We start from the raw sequence: 17845 nt of genomic DNA, 5'->3' as shown, positions 1-17845 counted from the left end.
GTACCCAATATCTGGCATTCTCACCATCTGTTAAATGTCAAAAGGCCAAGTATCCAAGAGGACTTTGTGGATGAGATATGGTATAAGACAATCCACAGAAACAATACAAATGAAGATAAATATTTTGCACAACGGATGTACTAATATTTATCTCAATTTTCAGAGTGCTGGTGCTTATAACCAGCAATCTTAGAAGTAAGAGGGAGGTGCCAACAGGAACAGGGAGAGAACGCCCAAAATAGCTCAATAAGAACTGAGTTTATTCAGGAGCTACAGAATGGTGTTGAGAGGGAAAGACAGAAAACAAGGGTTTGGGGGGTGAGGAAATGGAATGGAGTGTCCTGAAAAAGAGCACTCCGCAATGCAACATTTTGTCGCAAGTTCCATCTCTAAAAAAAAGTTCCAATCCAACAGAGGCTCAAAAAAGATTTTATTTCTGGACTGAAATCAAAGCAGCATTCTAACTGATTTGATCAGTTGTACAGAACCCACCCAGGAGGGTGGGCAGGGACAGTGGAGGGGGCAAGGCATGGCAGCTAGTCTAGCGACACATCCATACCACAACCTGGAACGCAGGGTGGTGGTAAAAAAGCATTTACTCCTCCCCACCCATTTTTGTTCTTTCTTTTTTAATTGTTCCTTCTTTTCTTTTTTAAGCCACTCCTCCCCCTGCATCGCCATCCCCTGGTTCCAACATGAAGGAGAATTTGTTATGCTGGCTCCAGGCCGAAATACAGACAGGGCCCTATCCTGCAGCATCTCAGAACAAATGCCTCCATCTTATCCCTTCCTCGTGAATGCCCTGCTTCTGAGCCTAACTCTGGCTACCGCAACCAAACAACTATCAGCCGCAGAAGCGCTACACCAGGCTTCCTCAAACTCGGCCCTCCAGATGTTTTTGGCCTACAACTCCTATGATCCCTAGCTAGCAGGACCAGTGGTCAGGGATGATGGGAATTGTAGTCTCAAAACATCTGGAGGGCCGAGGTTGCTCTACACCCACAAAGCTGTCCTCAGGTATAGTGGGGGCCTCCATCATGAACTTGCCCCTCTGACAGTGAGGCACTTCCACTACTTTCCTAACTCCAGTCAGCCAGCAGTTTTCAGGTTAGGGACTGCACTGCAAGTAAAGGGCTGTGCTTTCTCCAGCAGCATCTAACTAAAACCTTCTGCAGGTGGCCTGCTAAGGTACATCATACAAAAGCTTCAGTTTTCACAGGTGTGGAAATTCTATATATTAAGCTGCAAACACCATGCAATATATACTGAGTTTTTGTGCACCTACCTTAGCAGACCTCCTGTCACCAATAGGAAGTGATAGTCCCTGAGTATATGGGTCAACTTCACCAGATGTAAGGTGTTTTTTCTGCACAAGAGAAAACCAATGACCATGTGCATTGATCTGATATAGACGATGCCAAATAATTTAATAAATATATATTTTAAAGTAGTTCAGGCTTACTATGTATTATGCATTGTATCCGATGGTGCCACTTACAGTATTCAGTTTACAGTAAGATTTCCATCAGCAAAAGGGAAACCTCCCCACCTCTCCCCCCAATTCACCTCTCCTCTGTTATTCCATCCATGCCCAGGCCCTGAAATCACATCTTGGGAAATTGCCCAAAATTACTTCCCTCCTTGTTCCACTGATGGAAGGCATACTGAGCAACACTGTTAGATACAATCTTTTAAATTAATCTCAAATAATTTCTATCACAGAGCCAGTTTATACAACCCAATTCTTTCAGCAAAAAACAGGGGGTTTTTTGCTTATACTGAGAGCAGTAACCTAACTATGGGCCAATGCATCATCATGAAACTACCAAAATTGACTTGAGTAGTACTGTCCTACGATCTGTACTTATTGTGACCCAGTATTTTATTATTCCACCACTCATTTTAATCTAAATTAGATAGTAAAAGCATAAATCATGGTTATTTTATTGTGCACACAAGGAATCTGGTGAATAGAAATATAAAACATGCTACTGCATTTTTAAAAAATTCATCATTTGAAGCTCCAAACAGAAAATGCTGTATTTGTGTACACCATTTGTATCTTAACTTTAAAAAGAGAAGTTAATAACGAGAGACACCATCAAGTTGAGTTAACATGTAGCACAATCTTATGCAAGTTTTATCAGAAATAAGTCCCAGTGTATAAAATGGGATTTACTCTCCTGAAAGTGTACAGAGGCTTGCAGTTTCTTTTTTGCCTGTTCCTGGTCCACATGCCAATAACTATTATATGTTTCCATATTATTGGAATTTTTTTGGCGTAGGTGGGTAAATCCAAGATAGAATTCCAATAAGGTATAATTGAATAATAAGGCTCTCTTTTTAAGAGCATTCCAAGATTAATCATTTAAATTAGCTCAAACTGATGGTTCCACGGTACAGAGATTCCTCAATATTAGCATGCTCTGTAGCAAACATTCATTAAATTAAAGCTAATGAAGAGGACTATCAATTGAGCAGTGAAATCAAAGGAAAAGACAATGTGGAAAGATGACATTAATAGAAATTATGCATAAATATCTTGTGATGAGGCAGCTCACAGAGCACAGCAAAGCACAAAGACTGATTTTCACCCCCAAAACTTTTCATTAGCAATTTACAACCAAGCACAATGTTATATTAATTTGAAGAGTAGCATGATGCAAGCACCCTACCTTCTTTTTTGTCTGTGAAATACCCTAAAAGTCAGGAAAACAGACTATTCATAAAGAACATCCTATCAAAATCCGTTTCATTGCAATCTCACTCACCCTTCAGAGTGGCATGTGTGCATTTAAAAATATTTCAGAAAAGTAGTTTTTGATTCTTGAGCCGCAGATTCTGAACATGTACATTAAAATGCTTCTGAAATATATTTATCTACTCTGCTGACCTTTAAATCTCTACTGAGAATATATAATATATATAATCTGCATAAATTGTAGAAAACAATGACTGAGTTTTCCCATCGGCCTTCATTTAGTAACCTCAGATATAGAATCTATCCTTTTTGCCTGCACTTTTTGACATTTGGCTCTTTGATCCACTTTATGTTTCAGAGCACTGAAATTGTTCTTTTCAAAGCTTATGCTAAGAATCCAAATGCTTCGTTCTCCTTGACCTAGCACTTTTGGCATCAACAATCTGTCCTTCCAGCTGCCTTTGCTTTTAAGGCATTTTCCTCTCCTGGCCCCACACAACTCCAGTTGCTTTTCAGCAACCCTTCTTCATCTTCCACTTTCCGCAGGTTTCAGTCCTCCAACCAGTCTACACACAATATATGTGGTATTTCTCAGCACGTTCTCCTTTGTTTTGATGATGCTAGGTGTTCTGCATTTCCTTTTATAACAACTATTCCTACGATTACTTATGCTGCATCACTGGCTGTGGTTCTCCCCACCCAGTGACTGTGTGGTCCCCATCAGTGAAGTCTTCCATTTTTTAACCCCCTCCCCTTCTGCCAACACTACGTTATTCCCTTTGTCCAAGAGACAGCTTTGCCCTGTTCATCAAGCCATCTACATTTCCTCCACCAAATCTCCTGAAAACCCTCTTCCACTAATCTGTTCCAAGAGCTTCTTGTTATTTATGTTCTGTACAGCACCTGGCACAATCTTGGGACTAAATAATGTGCAATATAAGCTGCAGTAATAAATTCAAGAAATTAGTATATCTCCGGTTCCTAGCAAATGCCAGCTTAAATGTACTTTTCACTTTGCCAGCTAGCACCAGAAATTTACTCAGATATAAAGTCCTTTACCTGAGAAAGGTAACGCCTGTAGTCTTGTCGCAGCTCCTCCTTCAATTTGTGCTTTTTATTTTCATATTCTTCCCCGAGAGGCAAGCTTAAGCCATAATCTGCAAGTAAGCATTTCAGAACATAGGCATGAGCTACGCAAACAATGTGGATGTGCATGTGTGGCAGACTGGACACCAAGGACAGCATTCAAAGATAACAAATGTAATTTCTATGTCACAAAAGGACTTTTCACTGGAGAATAGGAACTTGTAATCCAAGTTCAAAGCACTGTGCTCTCAAGAAAACTCCAATTTAGCCTGGCCTTGTTAGGTTAAAAGAATTACCACCAATTATGGATGCAGGTGGCACTGTGGTCTAAAACCACGAGCCTCTTGGGCTTGCCGATCAGAAGGTCGGCGGTTCAAATCCTTACAACGGGGTGAGCTCCTGTTGCTCGGTCCCAGCTCCTGCCAACCTAGCAGTTCGAAAGCACGCCCCAAAGTGTAAGTAGATAAATAGGTACCGCTCCGGCAGGAAGGTAAACGGCATTTCCATGCGCTGCTCTGGTTTCGCCAGAAGCGGCTTAGTCGTGCTGGCCACATGACCCAGAAAAACTGTCTGCGGACAAACGCCAGCTCCCTCGGCCTGTAAAGCGAGATGAGCACCGCAACCCCAGAGTCGTCTGCGAATGGACTTAACTGTGAGGGGTCCTTTACCTTTACCTTTACCACCAATTAACTACAAGGCCTGCCCATTAATCAATACGAAGTACAGTATATATTGTTCAATGATACAAAATAATTTTGCCGAACATAAAAGGCAATTGCAAACTCTGCTCCTCCCCAAACAGTGCCTTTAAGAGTTCTGGCATATGAAGCTTTTAAGAGTTCTGACATTTGCTGTCCCCTATTCCATAGCTGAACCCACAGTACATGTATCCCCTTCCTAATCTTATCTGCATGCAGCTTCAGAAAGGAAAAGAAGGGAATGCATTCTTCTCCAAGGTGAAAAACTTGGCAAGATTATCTCTTGACAGGCACTTCCAAAAAAATTGTGACTAAAGGTTGGCCACTCTAGCTAGATGATGGAAATGGCAACCTTGTGTATATTTGCGATATTTTTGAGATATACTTAAAGGCTGTATTCAAATAAATTATACTCAGAGTAGACACATTAACATTAATGGACCCAACTTGGTCATGCTCATTAATTTCAATGGGTTTACTCTGAGTGAAACTTAGTTGGATACTATCAGACTTATTTCTTAAGCCACATATGTGATCCTATTTCACAGTGAATATGCATATGGCAGAACTCCCAAAGCATATCAATCAGAACATGTAAACCTAAAGCATTATTAGTCCTTTAATAAAATGCCAAAAGCAACTTTTCACATGGTTATGACAAATGCCTAATTTAAGGTTACCAGACGTCCCCCTTTCCCGGGGGACAGTCCCCGGATTTACAAATCAGTCCCCATACAAAATCCATTGAAGTTGAAAAGTGTCCCAGGATTCATTGAAAAAAATCTGGTAAGATTAGCCTAATTCTCATTCATGGAGAATAAGGTTGTCAATGGCTACTGGCCACAATGTCTGTGATCTGCCTCCATGGTCAGAGGCAGTATGCTCCTGAATACCAGTTGCTGGAAACCGCAGGAGGGGAGAGTGCTCTTGTGCTAGGGTCCTGCTTAAGAATTTCCCGTAGACATCTGCTTGGCCACTATGAGAACTGGATTACAGAACTAGACAGACCATTGGCCTGATCCAGTAGGCTCTTCTTATGTTCTTACGTTTTCCCCTTTCAAAGTCACTAAAGAAATCTCGGAGTTGTGAAGCAATGGAAGCTGGCTATAAAAAGCAGTGAAAGAGGAGCGATTAAAGCTACCTCGGATTAAACTATGTAAATTTCTATTTATTTATTTTTAAGAAACAGTGAAACAGAACAGTATATTTATCTAGTTACAGATAGGTAGCCGTGTTGGTCTGCCATAGTCAAAACAAAAAAAATTTTTTTCCTTCCAGTAACACCTTAAAGACCAACTAAGTTAGTTCTTAGTATGAGCTTTCGTGTGCATGCACACTTCTTCAGATACATGCACACGAAAGCTCATACCAAGAACTAACTTAGTTGGTCTTTAAGGTGCTACTGGAAGGAAAATATTTTTTTTTTGTTTTTAGTATATTTATCTGGAAGGAAAGTGAGGGTTGATACGCTATTTCGAAAGAAAATGATCTACAAACGGAATGAAACAATTTATTAGATCAATGTATGCCGCTCTAACTGTATCCATTTAAAAGAAACACACCTTACAATAACATTCCAAGGAACCAAAGAGCAGTATTACTTTAAAGAAAAAATTAGCTGAGCTAATCACTGAGATAATTCCAAAAGAGTGAACTATGTAGTTGTCTCAAAGTTAGTTCATGTTTCAACACTGGTATATGCGGAGTATTTTCAAAGGATGAAACCTTTAGACATATATAATTTTAAACACTTTCAAACAAAGTTCGAGTTCAGGGATGGAGATCCTATAGTCCTCCATATGTTGTTGGACTACAGCCCCCATAATTCTTGACCGTTAGCCATGGTGGCTGGAGACAGCAATATATGGAAGGCCAAAAAGTTCCCAATCTCTATTCTGGTTCATGGAAACTATGCAACTGAGGGCACATGACAACAATTTAACTTTTGCACCTCATAATGCACATTATACTGTGTAACAAAAATGGCCACATCCTCTGCATAAGTTTGTTGTTTGTGACATCATAGGACTATTTCAACCAAAGCTAACCCTATAACATCATTGCAGCTGACAGAAAGGCAGAGAGATATGTACAACGGCAAGACTGTAAAATAAATATTTAGCTAACTGCAGCTGGGAACAATCTTGACTAGTAAGTAGCATCACATGTAGTACCTAGTTTACGTTGTCAGCTAAAGCCCTGCATTAGTCAGTAGAATATGCTATTGCTTTCCCCCCTCTAATATAGTTTGTTGAAGTGTGGCATAAAAGTGTTAACATCCGCTAAATGGAACTCCCAATGACAGAGGTGGTTTATCATTAGATACCAATTGCTAGAACAAACAGAAGAAGGACATCACCATCATGTCCAGCTTGTGAGATTCTCATAGGCACCCAGCTGGCCACTGACAGAAAATACAACACAGAGCTAGACAACCATTAGTCTGATCCAGCCATCCCAAGCTGGTGCCCTCCAGAACTTTAGGACTAAAACTTCCACCAGCTGTAGCCAGAATGTATCTTATATCCTAACATACAACAGCTTAAAGATGAAAAAATAAATACAGAAGACATACATTTTTTGGTGCTGTCATGGTGTTTCCTCAGTGGCCTCTGAGAGTGAGCAACACTTAATTGTTATTTTAAGGTCATTTATAGTGATGTCATTTAACCTACTGTCAGATTACTGTCAACATATTGGCACATAAGTCTAAACTTGAACATTTACAGTAAAAGTGTACCACCAGATTAAGCGCTATTTCTCAGACTTCTAAGCTTACCCATAAAATCTATTAGTCTTTCAAAAGTGGAAAAATAGGACCAGCTTGCACTAAATTTAATTCCAAACGGCTGACTCATTGGGAGATTTTTACAGACAGGAAGAAGTCAGCAAGATAACTTTTCTGGCTTTTATAGCAAATGCAGCTATGTGGCAGAAGAATTTCATCATAACAAATGACAATGCTGGAGGAACTAAGATATTACCATTCTACTTCAACCAAGGAGCCTTTTTACAGCAGAGAGGATTTTCTCCTGCAGGAAGGAAAAGCAACTTAGGAGGGTGGGGAGTGTCAGCAAGAAAATGGGTCAAGCAAACCCTCCTACCACCAGTCAATATTGTCAATATTTAATGTAAGATTTCATTTTCTGGCAAAACTCTCTTTCTACTTTCTTTGGCTGATATTAAAGGCTCTCATTTCAAGAGAGGGAAGGCAGGATGGATATCAGATTGTAGTGTTGGTTGGAACCATTGGATAATTAATTGGTTCCTTAGATTAATAATAAATTTTTATGAGTTTTCAATTACACCGTCTTTTGCACCTTAAAGTCCTTGCAGTTGGTTTGTTCTGCAGTTTGTGATCTCATCTCTTTTAGCATGCTCCAATTAAGCTCTAGTTAACAGAAAAACCTCTGCTTCTTAATGGCGGTGGTGGCTTTCGGCAGGTGAAGTACTTTTGCACTCAGCGTCTTCCTGACCCCTGTATTCGATGCCAGAGCAAGAGTCAGGTACCAAGATGAACTGTGAGTGAAGCCCATTCCCCCATCCCTGGGGGAAATTTGCAAGGATGATTACTCTCAATCATCCTTAGGTTTTTTCCTTCGCCAACAATCTCCCGCTGTTGTGGGGGCTGCCTCCATTAAGGCAGAGCAGACCCGGAAGCAGGTTCCTTAGCTTAATTTCTCCATCTGAAAGGACATTGTCTGCTATGGTCTAAATACAGAATTCCATGTATTTATAGTAGCCACTTTTCAGCAAGTGTGGAGATACTTTTATCCTAGATGTATATCTCTGGGTTAATGTCTCTCAATTTCTTAGTAGCAGAAGTATCCTTTATCTGTAACTTTTAACTTCCAAACATACACAATATATTGTGTTTTGCCCAAACATTCCTGCAAAATAGGTCAGTGTCTTATTCATTTGGTCAGATGAAGAACTGGCACCCAAAGAGTGACTTGCCAAAAACCGCACAAAGCAAGTCCATGCTAGAATCAATATTTGAACAGAAAGCTGCCGAATCCACATCTTTAGCCACCAAGTGTCAGTGGCTCATGTTACCGGTTTGCTACATGACACACATATTCGAGTTACGTATCTAGCTATTAGATGTCATTGATCAGACCATCTTGTAGCCTTGTCTTGGATAAACAGTGGAGACAGCTTCAAGGCCCAAGGACTTAGAAGGGGATTCTCACAGTTGTAATCAGCTGTAGGGCTTTATCTGCAAACTTTAAACAAAATATTATCTATATGATTAAGGGGACCTAAAGTTAATTACTAAGTACCGTTTACAGTGCTTTTTTTGTAGAAAAATAGGTGCTAGTATACACCATGAAGTGCTGGTACAGAAACTGCCACAATTTTTAGCAACAACAAACAGAGATGCCGGTACTGCGTGTCCTTGAGTAGCCCCTAACCATTTGTTTAAAGAGCTTCAGTCTGCCTTTTGAGTGACAGGGCTTGTCAAGCAAAAGAGAATGCATAATGCCAGCCTCAATATCGATCTAAGGTACTACTGCTGTTATAACTTGCAGACAGGACATGTTTTCCACAGCTAGCGTGCTGGTACTTCTACTATCTGAATTTGAAAACCCAATTGCTTTGATATGAAGCAACATGGCTCTTACTTTGCTTTCTGAAAGAATGAACGCAGAACTTAACTAAAGGTCTACTTTAACATTACCTTCCTCACCTAAACAAAGGGTCTGCGATTTCAGTTTCTAATTAGATCAGTACCCATTTCCATGGACATTTATATAGCAAGCTCAAATGTCATTACCAAGATTGGGGGGGGGGGACCTTGATCACTGATGGAAGCCACAAAAAATAGCAGCATGACAGCATGTATGAGAATAAATTAAATTTAAGCAGCATAGAACTACACACTGAGAGAGATGAAAGGTGTTGCTAAGCAACGATAAACTTGCTGCAAGAACCCTCTGTAGGAGGTATCTCTCCCTAAGCCCAAAATGAAAAAGGAATTGGTGCATATGAGGATGGAAATTGCAGAGGAAAAACAAGCAGACAGTAAGCTACTGAGAAAAAGAGACACCTGAAAATGCAGAGGCTGGGAAATGCAATATAGGCAGCTAGAATATTTATATATTTTAAAGAAAGCAATGTAATGCACATGAAAGAGGCAATGCCAATGAAAAGTACAATCTTTCTAATTTAAATAACTTAATGCTGCAAAAGAAGACTATAAAAACAACGCCATTTCAAAGATATTAAAAGCTGTATATGCTCTACTTTGTATGTACCTCTAAGTATTTACTGAACGCCAGAGGTATATTCAGGGACGCGGGTGGCGCTGTGGGTTAAACCACAGATAAATAGGTACCACTCCGGCAGGAAGGTAAACGGCATTTCCGTGCACTGCTCTGGTTCACCAGAAGTGGCTTAGTCATGCTGCCCACATGACCCGGAAGCTGTACGCCGGCTCCCTTGGCCAATAAAGCGAGATGAGCGCTGCAGCCCCAGAGTCGGCCACGACTGGACCTAATGGTCAGGGGTCCCTTTACCTTTTAAGGGTATATTCAGACTGTATTTTATCCATTGAGTAAGGAATCTCAGCTATTGCAACCAATGGCAACCAAGGTAAGAAGGCAGGCCATAGCGTGACTATGCAAGGGACACCCAAAGACCTGCCATTACAACTAAATGCAACTGTGCTTCATAGCACAGTATCAGTAAAGCCACATTGCCTCAGAAACAGTATCTCTCCAAAAACACAACCCAGCTGCACAGGAATCCCTCTGTGTCGAGAAAAGATATTATTAACTCTGTTGCGGTTTCTTATTATGAGTATATAGTACTATGTGCATAGTTCTCTTTCCCTGCTTCACATTGGTGGAAAGGACCACCACTTATATATATTTGACTTTGAGTAGTTAGGTGTGGGACTACATTAGGAAATAAAGTGACAGTAAATACAGTAATGTTCTCTCTTAATGTAATACAATAAGCATTTTTTTAATTAAAAAAAATTGCAAATACCGTGTATACTAGTCTGTTGACTATTTGGTGGAATGTTTTCTTTAGCCATGGCTATTAACATTTTGCTGGTCTCAGAAAGCTTCTCTGCACTTTTGTTCTGAAAAGGAAAAAAAAGTGTAACGCAGACAGAATTAACATGCTGTCACTATAATAACTTTACAGTAGTACCATAGTTCTGAAACTTAATCTGTTCCGGAAGTCCATTCCAAAACCAAGGCACGCTTTCCCATAGAAAATAATGCAAAATCGATTAATCCGTTCCAGACTTTTAAAAACAACCCCTAAAACAGTACTTTAGCATGATTTTTACTATCTAACAAGACCATTGATCCATAAAATGAAAGCAATAAACATTGTACTGCAGTCACACAATCAATCAATCAATCAATCCGTAGCTGAACTGGGTTCCACACAGTCACAAAAACAAAACAAAAAAGCCACAAAAACAAAAACACAAAATAAATATCAAAAACAGACAGACCTCAGCATAACACTCAAAACGGAAGTGCGGCACTCAAATCAGAAGCGTAACACTCAAAACGAAGCACGTTCAGCTTCTCAAAAAATTTTGCAAACCGGAACACTTACTTCAGGGTTTGAATTTTTTGGGTTTCAAGTTGTTTGAGTACCAAGGTGTTTGAGAAGCAAAGTTCCACTGTATTTAGTTCAGGGGTGTGGCACCTGTGGCCCTAGACTGTTGGCCATGCCAGCTGAGGTTGATGGGAGTCAAAGTCCAATAACATCTGGAGAGCCAGAGGTTTGACAACCTTGTTTTACTTTGTAGGTTGCATTGCAATGCAACAGAGGGACTTCAGAATTTCCCTAGCATTTTCTAAAGAGGGATTGCCACTGGTGAAAACACTATCTTCCAGACTTGTTTACATACAGGAGAACAGTCATAATATTCTTCATCCATTTTTAAAAAATAAAGTATCAATTTCCTACCTGCATTTCCATGTAAGGTGGATCATTGTCAAGCTTTGCTTTGTCTTGTGCCAGCTTTGCTTTTTGTTCTTCAAGAAACTGGTCTAGGTCCTCAGGCATCATTTTTTCAATTTTGGAAGTGATATAGGGTTATTGATCCATCAGATGCAACCTTCAACAACAGAAATTCATTTTTCTAAGAGCTACTTTATTAAGAACTTTGAATTACTCAGAAATCATCAGAAACGTGCAAATGAGACAGGAAAAAAATACAACCTCTTTTATTATCTATTCTTTTCAAGATCTTACTGTAGTCTTACAACACAAGAAAACCACACATGTGGTTTCTGAATAGTCAACGGGACAAGCTGACAAGAGGCCTGCCCAAACAAGATTGTTTAAAACAAAACCACACTGAAGTGTGGCAAGCAGCAGCCCAGCACAATCATTTTTCCAGGAACTCCAAAACTATAATCCAGAGGCAGTATAAGTGCAGGGATATCCTTTACCATTATTTCCCTCATTGATGGAGGTACCAACTAGCTTCTAACCCTTCCTTCTGCTTGCCTTCACACACACTAGAGTAATTATTTTTAACAATACACATCTAGCATCGTGCGTCATTATTAAGCTTCTAATTCACGATGTTCAAATTATTCCAACAATTACATGTGAAAATTGGCAGTTACACGTTCCCATCTGTACCATGATTTATAATTCCACAGGCCTTTATAACATTTTGGTTGGCTCAATAAAGGCATTGCCTTAATATATATTGTGGAGTTTTCTTTATGGCACAAGTTAACCTTGGCTTGTTTGTTTGTTTTTTGTAACATGGAAAACACCCCAAATTTAGCCAGAATCCTAAACTAGAGGGAAAGGATTTTATAGCACCTGGAGATGGTATTTTATTATTAAAGGGAGAATTCCCTCCAGCCACCGGGTAAAGCTACCCAATTTGGGTTTTGTTTACTTTTTCACCTAGCACAGCAGCTATATTTTATCTCTACCAATTTTTGTATAATGACTGCATTTTTATTATTATTCTCTACCTACCAAAGGAACCTGTGTTTTTCACCAAAGGATGGAGGCAAAACTAAGCAGCAAGGGGTGGTTGTGCATTTGCAGAAATGGAGACTCAATCATTATGTCTTTTCTCCTTCCCAGAAGGCTTGGGTTGCAACCTGATACATGCAAAACACCTGAAAGGGTCTCATTTGAATGTCTGCTACCTCCTCCCACATTTAAGACTCTATCAGGTGCAGACAAAGATGGCTTGAATAACAGCCTTTCCCCCTCTCCCCCTTGCCTTTTTTTCATAATCTAGCCAGTGGAAGAATTCTGGGGAACTTGAAAGTTTACACACTTTTGTGACATTATGGTTGGCCTAATAAAGGTAGTGCCTTAATATGTAGCTTTGAACAGTAAAAATGGCCAACTCTTCCATGAGATTACACAGAATCATGAGCATATTGGTTTAGAAGAAATAACAAACACACCTGAAAAAATGGATATTGTTAAATTGATGGAAGTGTTTGTTGTCATAAATATACAATACTAATTAAACAGCAACCCACATGTACATATTAACTTGATTACTCATGTGATAGCTTTCCTACATGAAAAAGTGTGCACAGAATATGTACCACAGATAATAACTATTTCTTTACCACTTACTCTCTCACATGAAGTCAATATGCAGGAAGTTCAAATAATAATAATAATAATTGCATTCTAGGATAATTCAATTACAATCCTCCTGATACAGAACAATCAATGCTAAAAATAAGTTCCCTTTTGGACTCCTCTAAATCCTTAATCACATTAGTTTGCATGCTGATAAAATACACGTCCTTAGAACAGGACTGGTAGGACAGATTGTTATCTCCCTACACAGGACAAGTTTGAAAGGTGCATGGGGCCACTCACTTGTCAATCACTTGACATTAGCCGACCTATTTTGCCTGCTATTTTCTGCTGTGAACCAGCCTCTGAAGACCTGTCCATCAGTTCAGGATCAAACATTCATAAGTTCAGGTCAAAGTGCTACAGAAAACAGCAGTTATTTTAACTTGTTAAGTTCATATGTCTATATATTATATCCTAAAAAATGTCTACCATGCAGGTAACTTATTACTGTGCAGTATAAAAATGCTGTAAATAAGTAAGCAAAAGTTTACCAATTCATCAGTGAGAGACAAAATTTTCAGTTACTCTCCCCTCACAAGCCAAGCAGCCATTTGAGATCTCAATGCCAATTAGCATCAGACAATACATAAAGCCAATCTTATAGTTTGGTCCTAGTATTCACACCAAGTTATTATTTATTTAATTATATACCGCCCTACACCTGGGGGGTCTCAGGGCGGTTCACAGAATAATTGTAATCCCTGCAAAGGAAGAAGTTTGGCTAAAGCATAGCGTAAGAGTTTCCTCATGAGCAGTATCCCTTGAAAGCCCCCAGGGGGAAAAGATTCTACAACGAAAGGTCAGAACTCCTCTCCTGCCTCCCTGCAGCAGTATGATGGTTATACGTATTGGAACCTCTTGTGCAGCACTTCAAAAAGAAACTCCAGCATTGTTGTCAAAGTACGGTATATGGCAAGCAAGTAATAGTGAACCACAGAGAGAACCTGACCTTCAAACACAGATGGCCTGGAATTACCAGAAATGCCTTGTCAGATGGTACTGTTACAAAAATGGCAACAGCAGAGCTTTTCATCACCACAAACACTGTCAAGTTCTTTGAAGAGAACCCCTGCTGCTCAGTTGTTCAGCATCAGTGCCAGTTGAGTATCTACTCTTGAACTTCACCAACCACCTGCCTAATGTAAACCAGACTCAACAACAAGGTGGAGGTGATTGCCAAAGAGCAACCACTCCAATAGGTTGCAGCAGTTGTCAAGCAGGGCCAATCCATCAGCATTCTACTGAAAGGTCAGTTCTGTCAGGCTCCTCCTATCCTGGAACTGTTTTCATTCCAGCTGGTTACTATAAAAACTGCTATTTAACTTTGGTGTCTGAGTTTGCTTTACCCACCTCTTTCCTCCCCATCCTTTTTTCATTTTTGTGTCATGTATTTTAGATTACAAAACTTATTTTTTATTGATAATATGTAAGCTACTCTGGAAGCCTTTTTGGCTGAACAGCAGAGTAAAAATGCACTAAATAAACCATGCTAGTGACAAAAGGTCAACCTGCTTTTTCACCAGTCCAGTCAGGTCACTGAAAGAGCAGCCTGCATGGTCAATGACAGTGGGAATCAGATATCCTTTAAGAGATTTCTACAGTTAGTTCCACCAATGTCACCACAGGGAAAACCTCACTTACTAGACCTTTGGCTTTGGCAGTGATATCACGAAAAGAGGGAGCTGTGGCTTCAGAAGATAATGATCCAACTATGCCAGTGTTATTTAACACACCTGCAGTGCTGGAGCTAGAGGATATGCCCCAGGTGGCAGCAAATATTCTGCCCTGAGTCATGTCTACTCAGAAGCAAGCATTCAATGGGGCTTACTTCCAGGTAAATAAGTGTTAGTAAGAGAGAACTGCAATTTTAATCATGGCAGCTCATAAGTCAGCCCTGCTGAATTCAACTGAGGCAGTAGCAGTGCAGTCTTTTGCCCTCTGCAGCAAAATTTATAAAGCCTGCACTGCACACTCAACAAGTGGCCCACCTGTTTCTAGACTGGTGCTGAATATATTGGAAATGCATCCCAACCTCAATTTTTACTTGGTAAAAACCTCTATTTGTTACTAAGACCAAGAAGCCTTTCACAGACATTTATTGCAGGCCATAACAATGAACCAAGATTGCTTCAAAACCACTCATTGAAGAAATCTATATGCAATAGTCTGACTAACAGGTTCACTAGCAAACCAGTTTGTAAATGAAACAGACTTCTATTCACTAAATGGTGGGAATGATCACTGGCCTTCTGATATATTATTTGTTGGCTTTAATGCTTTTGAGACGTTTCACACTACCACTAGCCATTCCTTAATACTAAAGTTACAATCCCTTGTACACTTATTAGTAAGCACCATTGCACTCGGCCACATTTGCTTCTGAGTAAACATACTTACAATCACATTTTATGTATTTTGGGAGGTATTCATAAAGCTAGACGCTTATGACAAAACTGTCTTGACCGTCCATAAGAAGAGTCCCTTGAACAGATGCTGCTCGTTCATGGCCTGGTAACTTTACATATTTTCGTCTTTGAAGCCCTTCTTCACATCCATGCGAAATGTTTTAAGGCGCCACAGATACCCGAGAGCAGAAACCTTCCCTATCTCCAGGCATCAGCAAAGGGAGTCATAGGATAGGGGAGGTTGAGGAAAGAAAGGGTGGGCTCGGAAGAGAAGAGCAACTGTTGCTTCCACGCCTGCCCAGGGCGTCGGTCGCTTTAAGAAGCTATACGGCGTTGTTAGGCAACCAGATTACAACAAAACCCGGGGCCTCTCCGCACTCCTGGACCCGCGCAGTCTGCGCTCCTCTAAAGAAAGGCGCAACTCCCAGTCCGAGGAATAAGACTCCAAGGTGCAACATTCCCCCCACCCAAAAAAAGAGGATTTTGCGCGCACAAAAACTCCCCCCTACCCGAGCGAAGCCCCTCGAGGAGAGCCCCAAACTGCCCCCAAACTCTTAAAGGATGCATGCGGGGACTTCCCTCAGCACCCCGCGCGCGCCAAGACGCCCCTTCCTCACCCTCCTCTACTTCGGGCGAATATTCCACCCCCAGGGAAGAGGGATGCGCTCTTTGCGCGCACTTCCCAACCCTCTCCAGAGAGCGACCCAAGTTACCGGACGGGTGCGCGCCTCTCTCTCTCTCTCTCTCTCTCTCTCTCTCTCTCTCTCGTCCGAGGTCTTTGGAGCTGCAGCCGCTCGGAACCCGCCCGAAACGCACCTCTCGCTCCGGAGAGGCCCAGCCGCCGGCGGGTTGTCAAACAGCTGCTACGGCAGCGCCTCCCGTCGCCTCGCCTCGCCGCTCCGCCGAAGTCGCTCCAGCCCTCCGCCTTCTCGGGGAGGAGCCAGCCTAACGGCCGGAGAGGGGACGGGGCTGCTGCGCACGAACAGCTCCCCCTGGTGCTTGTCGGAAACCCGGCCTAAAACCTGTAGCTCAGTAGAACAGCGCCTTAAGGGGGGTTTGTCTCCTGAAAAGGAAAGGTGCTAAGTCCTACTCGACCCTCCTTTAAATCCTTTTAACGTCAGGTGTTTTGAGAGTTGCGCGTGGTTGCTCAGCGGCCAAGGGCGGGCGCTCTGTGCATGCTCGGAAAAACATGTTGTTTTTGCTATCACTTCGTCGCGGAGCGAGTGCAAACTGCACAATCAAAGGCTAGCTAGGCAATGTTGTTGGAAACCGAAGGCGATAACATCCCGCTACTTTTTAGGCGGACCCAGTTGAGTCTGGCCTGGCCACTCTGTGGGTACTTTGCGCATGTTTTTATTCCGCACCCTGGAATATAGGCGTGATGTTCTTTCACTTTCTAGAATGGCGAGATCTCTCCTCAATATAGAGACATATAAGAACTCACTTTCTCTCTGCTCTTGACTATATTAGGGGAAATCTAGAAGCTCTGTTTCTAAGCAAATGAGAGTTAAAGAACACGCCCCTATGCCCTACATTATTCCCTCAGAGAATTCTGGGCACTGTAGTTTGTTAAGGGTTGCTGGGAATTGTAACAGAGGGATAAATGTACAGTACTTAAAAAAGGTATAGTGCGTGCACAGTCTTAAAAGTATGGTGTGTGCACAGAGTCAAGAACAACACGGTGATGCAGAATATGAGGAGTGCCTCAACAGATGAAAATGCATTGGTTATGGGGGAGCAGAGAAGGGGATGCGTTCTTATATGAAACAAAAAAAAAATTTTTCTTTCCAGTAGCACCTTAAAGACCAACTAAGTTAGTTCTTGGTATGAGCTTTCGTGTGCATGCACACGAAAGCTCATACCAAGAACTAACTTAGTTGGTCTTTAAGGTGCTACTGGAAAGAAAAAAAAATTTTTTTGTTTTGACTATGGCAGACCAACACGGCTACCTATCTGTAACCCGTTCTTATATGTTCATTCAAAACGAACGTTTCATAGAATTTTAAGAGGTGAAAGGGATCTTGGGTGTCACGTAGTGCTCAACGCAGAACCCACAATACAGGAGAGAGGACTCCAGCACCCCTGACAGGTGGCAGCCCAGCCTCTGGTTTTAAATTTCAGAGGTGAAAGCTATGAATAAGCTGGAGGGCATACCCCATAATGCGCCATTGGGATGTCATGTTTTTTAGATACCAGAAACTCACTTTAAAATGTGGAGTAGTTTGCCCTCACAAATAAAAGGCATGCTTTGCGATGGCAGGGAAGACGTGGATATAATTTTTACGCGTCTTTCCTGGAATTCAGACGTGGGGTGGGAATAATTCTTTCGGGGCAGAGCGGGTTAATGA

The 17845-nt window shown here is 41.2% G+C and overlaps 1 protein-coding gene across 37 annotated transcripts in view; it reads right to left on the bottom strand.

The window, feature by feature from the left end:
• Positions 1-17845, bottom strand: part of CSPP1 (centrosome and spindle pole associated protein 1) — a 72828-nt gene that overhangs the window by 35962 nt on the left and 19021 nt on the right. For 16 of the 37 annotated variants that reach the window (XR_014550375.1, XR_014550376.1, XM_083623192.1 and 13 more), the window contains exons 1-6: positions 16211-17255; positions 11425-11575; positions 10480-10576; positions 3761-3858; positions 2676-2699; positions 1286-1366 (exon numbers count right to left, since the gene is read on the bottom strand). Coding sequence is in view for 35 of the 37 variants with exons in the window: in XM_083623192.1 (XP_083479318.1) it covers positions 1286-1366; positions 2676-2699; positions 3761-3858; positions 10480-10576; positions 11425-11526 (402 nt within the window). In the remaining 2 variants the exon portion in view is untranslated. Of the gene's footprint in view, positions 1-1285; positions 1367-2675; positions 2700-3760; positions 3859-10479; positions 10577-11424; positions 11576-15489; positions 17256-17845 lie in introns of those variants that run through there. The other 21 variants (XM_083623197.1, XM_083623200.1, XM_083623220.1 and 18 more) reach the window with 13 other exon arrangements.

The sequence above is a fragment of the Podarcis filfolensis genome (genome assembly GCF_964270895.1).
Source record: "Podarcis filfolensis genome assembly, chromosome: 7".
In the NCBI taxonomy this organism is placed as follows: domain Eukaryota; kingdom Metazoa; phylum Chordata; class Lepidosauria; order Squamata; family Lacertidae; genus Podarcis; species Podarcis filfolensis.
This window is presented reverse-complemented; position numbering and strand designations above follow the sequence as displayed.